The sequence below is a fragment of the Misgurnus anguillicaudatus genome, chromosome 12, assembly GCF_027580225.2.
Source record: "Misgurnus anguillicaudatus chromosome 12, ASM2758022v2, whole genome shotgun sequence".
Taxonomy (NCBI): Eukaryota; Metazoa; Chordata; class Actinopteri; order Cypriniformes; family Cobitidae; genus Misgurnus; species Misgurnus anguillicaudatus.
Window position 1 is genome coordinate 37338892 of NC_073348.2, and position 12745 is coordinate 37351636.

At 40.4% G+C, this 12745-nt stretch overlaps 1 protein-coding gene and 1 long non-coding RNA gene across 2 annotated transcripts in view; one reads left to right on the forward strand and one right to left on the reverse strand.

Annotated features, from left to right (window-relative positions):
* LOC129446543 (uncharacterized) overlaps positions 1-7131 on the forward strand; it is a 60830-nt gene extending 53699 nt beyond the window's left edge. The window contains exon 9 of the long non-coding RNA XR_012372648.1: positions 6304-7131. This is a non-coding gene — a long non-coding RNA (uncharacterized lncRNA). The remainder of the gene's footprint in view (positions 1-6303) is intronic.
* The window catches only part of edil3b (EGF-like repeats and discoidin I-like domains 3b), a 35377-nt gene that overhangs the window by 16161 nt on the left and 6471 nt on the right, over positions 1-12745 (reverse strand). Inside the window, exon 5 of the mRNA XM_073874523.1 lies at positions 746-859. Coding sequence (XP_073730624.1) covers positions 746-859 — 114 coding nt within the window. The remainder of the gene's footprint in view (positions 1-745; positions 860-12745) is intronic.

The window sequence follows — 12745 nt, forward strand, 5'->3', positions numbered from 1 at the left end:
TATGAGGAGTTATATTGCACGTATACGAATAGGAAATGTGTAGTATGGAGAAAAATAAGCAAAACAGAATCTGTTTTCCAACTAAACGTGTCCCATACGGCAAAAAAAAAAAAAATTATATATATATATATATATATACATAAATATATTTCAATATATTCCAAAAAAATGGCTAAACAAATATGTTTTAAAATTGTCTTTGGCCATTTTTAAATGTATTTTAAAAATAAAAATTATTTATATTTATGTTGTCGCATTGAAAGAAAAACCTTATATGTTACAAATATACTTATAATTTAATATATTCTTATACATTTTTTACTTTATATATTTTATATTTTGGCCAGAAAAAATATTTTTGGCCGTATGTGTTGTAAAATTAGAAATGTATTTGTTGCCCCTAAAATACATTTTGAAATATATGTCAATATATGAAGGTTAAAACTAAATATATTTTTAAATATAAAAATATATTTAATTAAGCTTTACCTTTTACAAAATGTATTTAGCATATATTTAAAATATATTTTTGGCCCAAAACATCTTTTTTTAGGTGTATGGGCATGACAAAATGCTGTGCACTACTCAGCCAATGTCATATTAACCTTTTTAAATGGTTGAAGGCAGTGGCTTTCATCCAAAAGTTGGCACGTACAGAATATGGTTATAGTTTGTTGTGTATGCTAATGAATATTTAAGGGGTTGGCTTTAATTAAATGAGGCGATGAAGTTTATTCTCACTTACTGTACTGACAGTTTCTCCCCATGTATTCGTCTGGGCATTGACAGGTGTAGTTTGCACGCAGATCCGTACAGCTGCCTCCGTTTTTGCATGGATTCGTCTCGCACTCATTAATATAAGAAAAGACAAGCAGACGTAAATCATCGGCAGGAAGTCATTTTAATTCAGCATTAAATTATTCATCCTGGTAAAGCTCCAAAGGGTCAGGTAAAATTTTTCATTATCTTTTAAATGGCCACATTGATCATGACCTTCTCCATCATATCGTTTAACATGTAACTGCTTATTTCATTTACTACAGTTACAAAATTTCCTATTGTTGCTCTTTCATGACTCATAAGACTAAAACCCCATTCACACAGCACTTTGGTCCCAGAAATTTTTTGTAAAATTGGCAGAGAGGCTTGCTCTCACTTGCTTTTTATGATCTGGATTTTCGAGAGAGAAATTACGGATAATTCAAAAACTTCAGACGCTTTGGACGTAAAAAGGGTTTAAATGGAGTCCTAATAACCAGAGGAAGAAATATTGCTCAGAACAGGTCTTTTTATACACTCTTAAAGGGCACATTATGCCAAATTATATATAACAAGGTGTTTGAAGATAAATGTGTGTTGGCAGTGTGTGAACACAACCAGCCTACAATGAAAAAACCAACCCTCTCCTACTTTTTTTTTATCCCCATTAAACCAAAGCAGCTCATTAGACATGCTGTTTTTAGCATGTTTTCATTTAGTTAATGTGACATCACACAATCAAGCCCCGCCCACATAGTGACTGGTTAATTTTACCCCAAAGCTTTTCTAAATGTGTTTGTTAAAGATACTATTGTCTCAGGCCGTATTCACAGAAATCAGATATATTTTTAACTAAAAGCACTCATTAGCTGGGTTTCCATTACAGATTTGCGCAAAACTTTAGCGTTATTTCTAAATGTCTACAAAAGACTATTGCGAAATTACGGCGTTTTCATTAAATGATGATGTGTCTAGTCACTTGCCATAAGTCATTCCAAACATCACGTTGACTGATGTTGGTAGGTTTACTAATATCACATCCACCTAGGCATTATTTACGTAAGACGTAAGAGTATTTCCAAACATTAATGCCAAGGTAATAGTACATTATTATCAAAAGAAATGTAGCAGTGTTATCCAAACATAAAAGAAACAAGAAACCTCATATACTTGGGAGCATATTGAGGTGTTTCTGGGAGGTTTTAGTTCATACTGCTTCATCTTTAAATAATAATTATGTGACTTACTTGCATCAGGTGACCTGAAAATGCAAAGAAACTGTTTCCATTGCAGTTTTGTGAAATACACCTTTTCCGAATTCTGAAAAACCACCTCATGCGAGCGTGATGCTACACCAAATGCGTAGCAACATTTTCAACTTGTGCGAAGGCCCGTTTGAGGCGAATTCGCGGCAATTGCCCCACCCAATACGCGTCATTTGCATTGCGTCATTTGATCGCGTCTTTGCATTAACTTTGTATGTAATCTACTCACACAAATCGTTAAACTCGCGTTTGGTGTGTATGCCCCATAACAAATTTTTTGTGAAATATGGGAGTATGGGAAATTGAAGTGTTTTCATCTCAATTCGCAATATCAATTTGCGCAATTTAAAGGGTAATGGAAACGCAGTTACTGTCTGTTGGTAATGGAGTGAGGAGCTGTAGCTCATTTGCATTTAAAGGTACACACACATGCAAGCGTATAAAAATGTTTGCCACATATGCGAGTTTTGGCGAAAATGATGTGTTTGCATTAGCTGTATTTTTAATTCGCAATGTCAATTTGCGCAATATAAGCGGTAATGGGAATTCAGTTACTTTCTGTTTGTAATGGAGTGAGGAGCTGTAGCTCATTTGCATTTAAAGGTACACACACATGCAAACGTATAAACTTTTTTGCCACATATGAGAGTTTTCGCGAAATTTATGTGTTTGCATTGGCCATATTTTTAATTTGCAATGTCAATTTGGACAATTTAAAGGGTAATGGAAACGCAGTTACTTTCTGTTGGTAATGGAGTGAGAAGCTGTAGCTCATTTGCATTTAAAGGTACACACACATGCAAGCGTATAAACTTTTTTGCCACATATGCGAGTTTTGATGTGTTTGCATTGGCCATATTTTTAATTCGCAATGTCAATTTACGCATTTTAAGCGGTAATGGAAACGCAGTTTTTTTCTGTTGGTAATGGAGTGAGAAGCTGTAGCTCATTGGCATTTAAAGGTACACACAAATGCAAGCGTATAAAAGTTTTTGCCACATATGCAAGTTTTCGCGAAATTTATGGGTTTGCATTGGCCATATTTTTAATTTGCAATGTCAATTTGGACAATTTAAAGAGTAATGGAAACGCAGTTACTTTTTGTTGGTAATGGAGTGAGAAGCTGTAGCTCATTTGCATTTAAAGGTTCACACACATGCAAGCGTATAAACTTTTTTGCCACATATGCGAGTTTTGATGTGTTTGCATTGGCCATATTTTTAATTCGCAATGTCAATTTGCGCATTTTAAGCGGTAATGGAAACGCAGTTTCTTTCTGTTGGTAATGGAGTGAGAAGCTGTAGCTCATTTGCATTTAAAGGTACACACACATGCAAGCGTATAAAAGTTTTTGCCACATATGCGAGTTTTCGTGAAATTGATGTGTTTGCATTGGCCATATTTTTAATTTGCAATGTCAATTTGCGCAATTTAAAGGGTAATGAAAACGCAGTTACTGTCTGTTGGTAATGGAGTGAGGAGTTGTAGCTCATTTGCATTTAAAGGTACACACACATGCAAGCGTATAAACTTTTTTGCCACATATGCGAGTTTTGATGTGTTTGCATTGGCCATATTTTTAATTCGCAATGTCAATTTGCGCATTTTAAGCGGTAATGGAAACGCAGTTTCTTTCTGTTGGTAATGGAGTGAGAAGCTGTAGCTCATTTGCATTTAAAGGTACACACACATGCAAGCGTATAAAAGTTTTTGCCACATATGCGAGTTTTCGTGAAATTGATGTGTTTGCATTGGCCATATTTTTAATTTGCAATGTCAATTTGCGCAATTTAAAGGGTAATGAAAACGCAGTTACTGTCTGTTGGTAATGGAGTGAGGAGTTGTAGCTCATTTGCATTTAAAGGTACACACACATGCAAGCGTAGAAACTTTTTTGGCACATATGCGAGTTTTCACAAAATTGATGTGTTTGCATTGGCCGTATTTTTAATTCGCAACGCCAATTTGGACAATTTAAAGAGTAATGGAAACGCAGTTACTTTCTGTTGGTAATGGAGTGAGAAGCTGTAGCTCATTTGCATTTAAAGGTACACACACATGCAAGCGTATAAACTTTTTTGCCACATATGCGAGTTTTGATGTGTTTGCATTGGCCATATTTTTAATTCGCAATGTCAATTTACGCATTTTAAGCGGTAATGGAAACACAGTTTATTTCTGCGGGTAATTGGAGTGAGAAGCTGTAGCTCATTTGCATTTAAAGGTACACACACATGCAAGCGTATAAAAGTTTTTGCCACATATGCGAGTTTTCGTGAAATTGATGTGTTTGCACTGGCCATATTTTTAATTTGCAATGTCAATTCGCGCAATTTAAAGGGTAATGAAAACGCAGTTACTGTCTGTTGGTAATGGAGTGAGGAGTTGTAGCTCATTTGCATTTAAAGGTACACACACATGCAAGCGTAGAAACTTTTTTGGCACATATGCGAGTTTTCACAAAATTGATGTGTTTGCATTGGCCGTATTTTTAATTCGCAATGCCAATTTGCGCAATTTAAGTGGTAATGGAAACGCAGTTACTTTCTGTTAGTAATGGAGTGAGGAGCTGTAGCTCATTTGTATTTAAAGGTACACACACACATGCAAGCGTAAAAACTTTTTTTTGGCACACATGCAAGTTTTCGCAAAATTGAAGTGTTTCCATTGGCCGTATTTTCAATTCGCAATATCAATTTGCACAATTGATAGGGTAATGGAAACGCAGTTACTTTCTGTTGTTAATGGAGTGAGAAGCTGTAGCTCATTTGCATTTAAAGGTACACACCCATGCAAGAGTATAAACTTTTTTGCGACATATGAGAGTTTTCGCAAATTTATGTTTGCATTGGCCGTATTTTTAATTTGCAATGTCAATTTGGACAATTTAAAGGGTAATGGAAACGTAGTTACTTTCTGTTGGTAATGGAGTGAGAAGCTGTAGCTCATTTGCATTTAAAGGTACACGCACAAAAAAGAGCGCCAAATGATCTGTGGGGTATTTTGAGCTGAAATGGACACACCTGAGACTTATATTACCATCTTGTAAAAATGGGCATAATATGTACCCATTAAAAGGGACAGATCATGAAAATCTGACTTTTTTCATGTTTAAGTTCTATAGTTGGGTCCTCAGTGCTTGTATCAACCTAGAAAATGTGATTAAGAACAACCCAGTAACTTAATTTTGGTACACCATTCTCTGCAAAATAGGTCATTGAAATGTGGCTCCCTTTGTGATGTCAGAAGGGGATAATACCGCCACCTAATCTGCACTATCCAACCATGGCCCTGCCATTTAGTGCAGTGAGCAGCTCATTTGCATTTAAAAGGACACAAAAATGGCACATTATTACTCACAACTACAAAGTGGCAATTTTAAAATACTATAATAAATTAACTGTATTTTTATATTATATTATATTATATATTTATATTATATTTGACATTTAAAAAAAAAACTATCTCCACTACAAATAATAAAACTTCTTAATGGTAAAGGTTCTTTATGGAACCATTCAGCCAAAAATGGTTCTTCAATCGCATCGTGATTGTCCTGTATCAGTTTTCTGCGTTAAAAAAACACCTCTATGGTAAAGTCTTACTGAGCTTCAGGTTTGATTTTTATTCTGCTGGAAAGGAACTCAGGAGACTTGTTACAGACAGCAAGCCGTGGGGTCATCCGAGCAAAACTTGCGGATTTGCACGGAGGAATTTAGGTCTCATTTTCCCAGGTATCTAGCAGAGATTAATAGCACCTTTGGGTTTACCACAGTAGAAAAGCACTGGAGGGCAACAACATGAATTACTGGAACGGTCTAAATCCAAGGTCATCTCATGAGATCTGAACGGATGGTTGAAGAGAGCAAAAGTGGGATTTTAGGATCTTTTGTCATGATGTTAGATTGTGCTGATCCTCTCACAGAGTGATGCCAAGAGTACAAAGACCTAACATGACAAAAACCTAATACTGTAGGTCTGAATAAATGTCTAGATTGCTGTCTGTCATAAATGAAGGGGGAAAATAGTGAAACTATTTATTAGCTCCAGGAAAGTTAAACAGTACAAATTTCCATCTTGCACTAAGGAACTAAATGGTTTTTGGTAATGTAGCTTTAAGCTGTTTTATTAAGCTTCTCTCTGTAAATGTTATTTGTTATAAATGGCTAACCTTTTTTAAAAGAATAACATCAGGAACATTGAACAGATTGAATGTCTGTGTAAAATCATGCATAGCGTACAGTAAGAATACAGTATGTATTGTTTTTTATTTTGGCAGGTTCGGAGTGGGGGGTGACCGCTGGCTTTCATACCCGTCATGTGCATCCAACCACCTCCGTCAGTTGAGATGAAACCCGCGTCCTGATTGGTTGAATTTTCTTCATGGGGCCACAGCACAAGCAGTGAAGCAAGCAAATTGGTGTGAGGAACCGAAAGGGGGTTGGTCAGCTGTCACTCTGAATTTGTGGTGTTACTGCAGGACCCCAACAGAGGTGAACACACAGCCCCTGACCTAATACAGTATGTGTTTTTGAGTTTAAAATTGGCTTGGGAAAGCATGAAGCCATTCGATGCATCCAGTATTTCATTTCTAAAACATGCAAACTGTAAATTTAGCATCCTTAGTTGTGCCAGGACAAGTAGGTTAATGAAGTCAGTGGGGCTTCACACATCAGAGGTCTCCGCTAGATCCTGAGATGGCTGTGCTGCGGTTGTGTCCAAATTTCCGGACAGTTTTAGGAAAACATCAAAGCTAGAGGTCTTCACGGGTTCAATTTGAACCGAAAACCCGGGGTCTGACCCGAAAGGGTTCGGGTCTAAAAATTTCCACCGGTCAGGAAATTTCATGGACACCGGTCAGGTAATTTAAAATGAATGTTTATTTTATGAACAGACCCGAGTAGACTTAAACTATCTTGTGTGTGTGCATCGAGTCCTTTTCCAACCCCCCTCTGTTTGCCAAAAGCACTTGCGACATTGTGTGCCTGGCGGTAGGTTCATTTTCTTTGAGACAGAACTGTCAATCAATTTTAAAATGCACATTTTAGCGGTTACCTTGGTGTTGTCGTCAAATAACAAGGGAAAATAAATGAAGCATTGTGCCAAATTGGATGCGAGGCCAACAGGGTATCTTTCAGTCTGACTGGTGCGTGCGAGACTGCACACACGTCGGTGCCGTTTACATTCAGGGCCAAAAAATGCCACTGGTTCGGGTCAAATTTTTTTTCTGGTTTGTTTTGGGTCAGGTCTTTCTTTAAAAAAAATATTTATGCATGTCGGGTTTGGGTAAAAAGTGAATTGGGTAATTTCGGTTGGGGTAACTTTCTTTGAAACTCTTGTCCAGAGCCAATGTTTGTGTAACATCCAGCCATGCCAAGATGTATCCTTCTTTACCCATGATATCCCCACACTGCAAAAAATGACTTTCTGATTTAGGATTTTTGTCTTGTTTTCAGTACAAATATATAAAAATTCTTAAATTAAGATGTATTTTCTTGATAAGCAAAATGACCAAGGAAAATAAGTCTAGTTTTTCGATCAAAAATATCAACTTTAAGTAAATTAGTGCTTAAAACAAGCAAAAAAATCTCCCAATGGAATAAGAAAAATTTTCTTTAAATAAGTTTACTTTTTTCATAAACACTTATTTCAAGAATTTTTTTCTTATTCTATTAGCAGATTTATTTATTTTTTGCTTGTTTTAAGCACAAATTCGCTTAAATTTTATATTTTTTGTCTAAAAACTAGACTTATTTTCCAAGGTCATTTTGCTTATCAAGAAAATACATCTTAATTTAAAAAAAAATTGATATTTTTGCTGAAAACAAGACAAAAATACTAAGTAAGAAAGTCATTTTTTGTAGTGCAAATTAAATCCTACACTGCACTAAATGATTTTCAAGAAAAAAATTCTAAGTATTTTTGTCTTGTTTTCAGTAAAAATATCAAAAAATTTGATGCTTAAATTAAATTAAGATGCTTTTCTTGATGAGCAAAATGACCCAAGAAAATAAATCTAGTTTTTAGACCAAAAAATCAAATTTAAGTGATTTTGTGCATAAAACAAGCAAAAAAATCTGCCAATGGGGTAAGCAAAAAAATCTTGAAAATTTTTCTTAAAAACTAAATTCAAGAAAAATTCAAGAAAAATTGCTTACCCCATTGGCAGATTTTTTTTGTTTGTTTTATGCACAAAATCACTTATTTTCTTGGGTCATTTTGCTCATCAAGAAAAAGCATTTTAATTTGAGAATTTTTAGATATTTTTACTGAAAACAAGACACAAATACTAAGAATTTTCTTGTAAATCATTTTTTGCAGTGTATATGTGCAAATTGTAAAAATGTCAAATGATATCTGATAGTAATTTCTTTCAGTCTTAACAGTAATTTTCTAGTTATTTAGTAAAGATAGTTTGTTTGAGAAAGAGACCGGTTTGATCACATACAATGTCAGAACGCACTGACAGCTTCAAACAATACAGTTCAATTTGACAAAAAACTCACATAGTGAACAATGAATGCTTTCGACCACTTTGAAACCACATGCAGCAACTAATAAACTGTTATTACGAAGGCACAGACACATGAGATACCTCAACATTTTTTAAGGGAAAATCTAGTTCCTGTCGTATTATGTACATGTCACGGTAGGAAAATCCATTGTTTTCCTCCGTGTCATGTTTGTGTGTGTGTGTTGTTCACTTACCCTGCCATGTGCTCGTTAGAGCGATCCCTTTCACCTGTGTGTTGATTGTCTCGCTCCAGCTGTTCATCATTACATCATCTCCATAAAAGCTCACCTGACTTTCTGTTCCCTGCCAGATTCTATTGTTTGCTCAGTCTCCGTGTTGTTTGGTTGTTCCCTGTGCTTTGGATTACGTGTTTCAGTTGGATGTGTATTGTCGTCGTCGTCTTCGTGTGGATGTTCCGTGTCAGCCTGGATTTCACCACTGCTCACCACTCCACCAACGTCGCACTCAAAACACCAACTTCCACCGTAGTCATCGTCACCATTGCCAACCACAACACCGGACTGGATTACTTCCGCATTTGACTTTGAATACTCTCTCTTTGTTTATATTTAATAAACATTGTTTCATTTTTACACCTGCGTTTGCTTCTGTCTTTACAAGTTATTACAGAAGAATCTGGCCAACATGGAAGCAGCAGGTGGCCAGCCGATCTCCGGGTTGGAAGAGTTTCTCCAGCGATCTCTGGTTCGTATGGATCATCAGGATCAAACCATCGAGGACATGCGGAAGGCCGTCCAGGCAATGGTGGCGAAGGTTTCCGAGCTCTCTCAGCGATCTCCGAACATCACGCCTCCCACTGCGCCACCCATGCCGCCCGCACCATCTTCACCTCCAGGGGGTAGTTTCATCCAGGAACCGAGACTGCCGATCCCGGAGAAATATGCCGGTGAGCCCAACTACTGTCGTACTTTTCTCTCTCATTGTTCTCTACATTTCGCCCAACAGCCCCGGACATTCTCGCTCGAGGAGACCAAAGTGGCGTTCACGCTCTCACTGCTCTCGGGCAAGGCTGCCCTCTGGGGGACGGCGGTATGGGAAAACCACGACAGCTGTTGTTCCTCGTTCGCCTCGCTTTCCGAAGAAATGAAGAGGGTTTTCGATCGCTCCGTCGCCGGGAGGGAGGCCGCCCGGCTCCTCACGGATCTCCAGCAGGGGGAGCGGTCGGTCTCGGACTATGCCATCGAGTTCCGTACCCTGGCGGCGGAGTGCAGGTGGAACGAGGAAGCGCAGTGGGACCATTTCCTGCATGGGTTGGCGGATCGGATCCATCGAGAGATCATCACGGCGGAATTACCGAAGTCGCTCAACGGTCTGGTGGACTTGGCGATCCGGGTTGACGCACGCCTGTCTACCGTTGCCAGAAGGAAGACTCAAGTTCTGCCCCTACGTCAAGCGGAGTCCACGGATCCTCCCATCGAAGTTTCCGCCGGTGGTCTCTCAGATCCGGAACCCATGCAGGTGGGTCGAGCTCGGTTACCCTGGAAGGAGAGGAATCGGCGGAGATCCTTGGGTCTTTGCCTATACTGTGGTGAGTCGGGTCACCAATGTCAGAGGTGCCCGGTAAAAGACCAAGCCCGATAGTAAAACAGAGGCTACTATCGGGCAGGATCTCCGCACAGAAGACCTCTACTACATCCACTCTCCTTCCGGTGAGACTACGGTGGTCCACTATGTCACACTCGGGGCACGCACGTCGGGATTCGGGGGCGGAGGGCAACTTCAGCGACAGCTCACTAGCACGTAAGCTCAAGTTACCTTTCACTGCACTCACCCACCAGATTGCGCCCTTCGCCCTCAATGGACATCAGTTACCCACTATCAAGTACACCACAGCACCTATCACACTCATCACTTCCGGAAACCACACAGAGACTATTTCATTTTTTATTACTGACACTGCTCTCTCTCCCATAGTTCTTGGTCATCCGTGGCTTCATTCCCATAACCCAAGAATTGACTGGAAACTGGGTTCTGTTACCAGCTGGAGCGAGGAATATCATAAGTCCTGTCTTGTCTCTGCTTGTGTTTCTGTGTCTGAGTCTGTGTTTCAGGGGAAAGCAGTGGATTTGTCTACCGTGCCCACGGAGTACCATGACCTGAAGGAGGTGTTCAGTAAGTCGCGGGCTGATTCTCTTCCTCCTCATCGTCCCTATGACTGTGCGATAGACTTATTGCCAGGTACGTTTCCGCCTAAGGGCAAGTTATACTCTCTGTCTGTTCCGGAGATGGAGGCCATGGAGAAATATATTTCTGATTCTCTGGCAACGGGGTTCATTCGTCCTTCCTTTTCTCCAGCGGGGGCGGGGTTCTTTTTTGTGGGGAAAAAGGACGGATCCTTGCGACCTTGTATTGACTACCGAGGGTTGAACAACATCACGGTAAAGAATACTTATCCTTTGCCGTTGATGTCTTCAGCTTTCGAGAGGTTGCAGGGAGCGTCCGTTTTCACTAAATTGGACTTACGTAATGCATATCATTTGGTTCGCATCAGGAAGGGGGATGAATGGAAGACTGCGTTTAACACCCCTCGTGGCCATTTTGAGTACTGCGTGATGCCTTTCGGTCTCACGAACTCGCCGGCAGTCTTCCAAGCACTCGTTAATGACGTGTTGCGAGACATGGTAGACCAGTTCATATATGTTTACCTGGATGACATATTGATTTTTTCTTCGTCTCTCCAGGAACATTTGCAACACGTACGACGAGTGCTTCTGCGGTTGTTAGAGAATGGGCTTTTTGTCAAGGCGGAAAAATGCGTTTTTCATGCACAGTCTGTTTCTTTTTTAGGACACATCATTTCGACTGAGGGTGTTCGCATGGATCCTGAGAAAGTTAAGGCTGTGGTAGATTGGCCATCCCCAGAGTCTCGCAAGGCCCTGCAGAGATTTCTGGGGTTCGCCAATTTTTACCGGCGTTTCATTCGCAATTTCAGCCAACTAGCCGCACCTCTGACCGCTTTGACTTCCCCTGGTTTGACGTTCAGGTGGTCAGACGCAGCTGAGGCTGCGTTTGCCAAACTGAAAAGCTGCTTTGTTTCAGCTCCCATTCTTGTAACCCCTGATCGTTCACGTCAATTCATAGTGGAGGTCGACGCGTCAGAGGTGGGGGTAGGAGCAGTGTTGTCCCAGCGCGCATCCTCAGACGGAAAGGTTCATCCTTGCGTGTATTTTTCCCATCGTTTATCTCCTGCGGAAGTTAATTATGACATTGGCAATCGAGAGTTGTTGGCGGTCAAGCTAGCACTGGAAGAATGGCGTCACTGGCTTGAGGGGTCGGGTGTACCTTTCATTGTATGGACGGACCATAAGAATCTCGAATACATTAGAACTGCCAAAAGACTTAACTCCAGGCAGGCTCGGTGGGCATTGTTTTTCGGACGTTTCGATTTTACACTTTCTTACCGGCCGGGTTCCAAAAACATCAAACCCGATGCTTTATCCCGTCTTTTTGAGCGTTCCGATCGTACTGCTACTCCCGAGCCTATTTTACCAGAGAAAATCATTATCTCTGCGCTCAGATGGGAGGTCGAATCGAAGGTTTTGACAGCCTTAGAAGGGGTAACGCCCCCGGCTCGCTGCCCACCGAACCGTTTATTTGTGCCGGAAGGGTTACGGTCAGACGTTCTCCAGTGGGGTCATAGTTCCAGTGTTGCTTGTCACCCAGGGGTTAGTAGAACTAGGTTTCTAGTCAAGCAACGATTTTGGTGGCCTGGTATGGCTCGTGACGTCCACGACTTCGTCTTGGCTTGTTCGGTTTGTGCCGTTGGTAAGACTTCCAATCGTCCTCCAGATGGGTTACTTTTACCGCTGTCTGTCCCTTCGAGACCCTGGTCCCACATTTCGCTAGATTTTATTACCGCCCTCCCACCCTCTAAGGGTAATACGGTGATTTTGACCGTAGTGGACCGGTTCTCGAAGGCGACCCATTTCATTCCCTTGCCCAAATTACCATCAGCCAAGGAAACAGCGGTAGCTGTCATTGACCACGTCTTCCGAATACATGGCCTCCCGACAGACGTGGTCTCTGACAGGGGTCCCCAGTTTGTGTCCAAATTTTGGCGAGAGTTCTGCAAATTGCTAGGGGCGACTGTTAGTCTTTCATCCGGGTTTCATCCCCAGAGCAACGGTCAAACCGAGCGAGCCAATCAGGACGTCGAAAGGGTGTTGCGATGTCTGGTTTCCAAGAA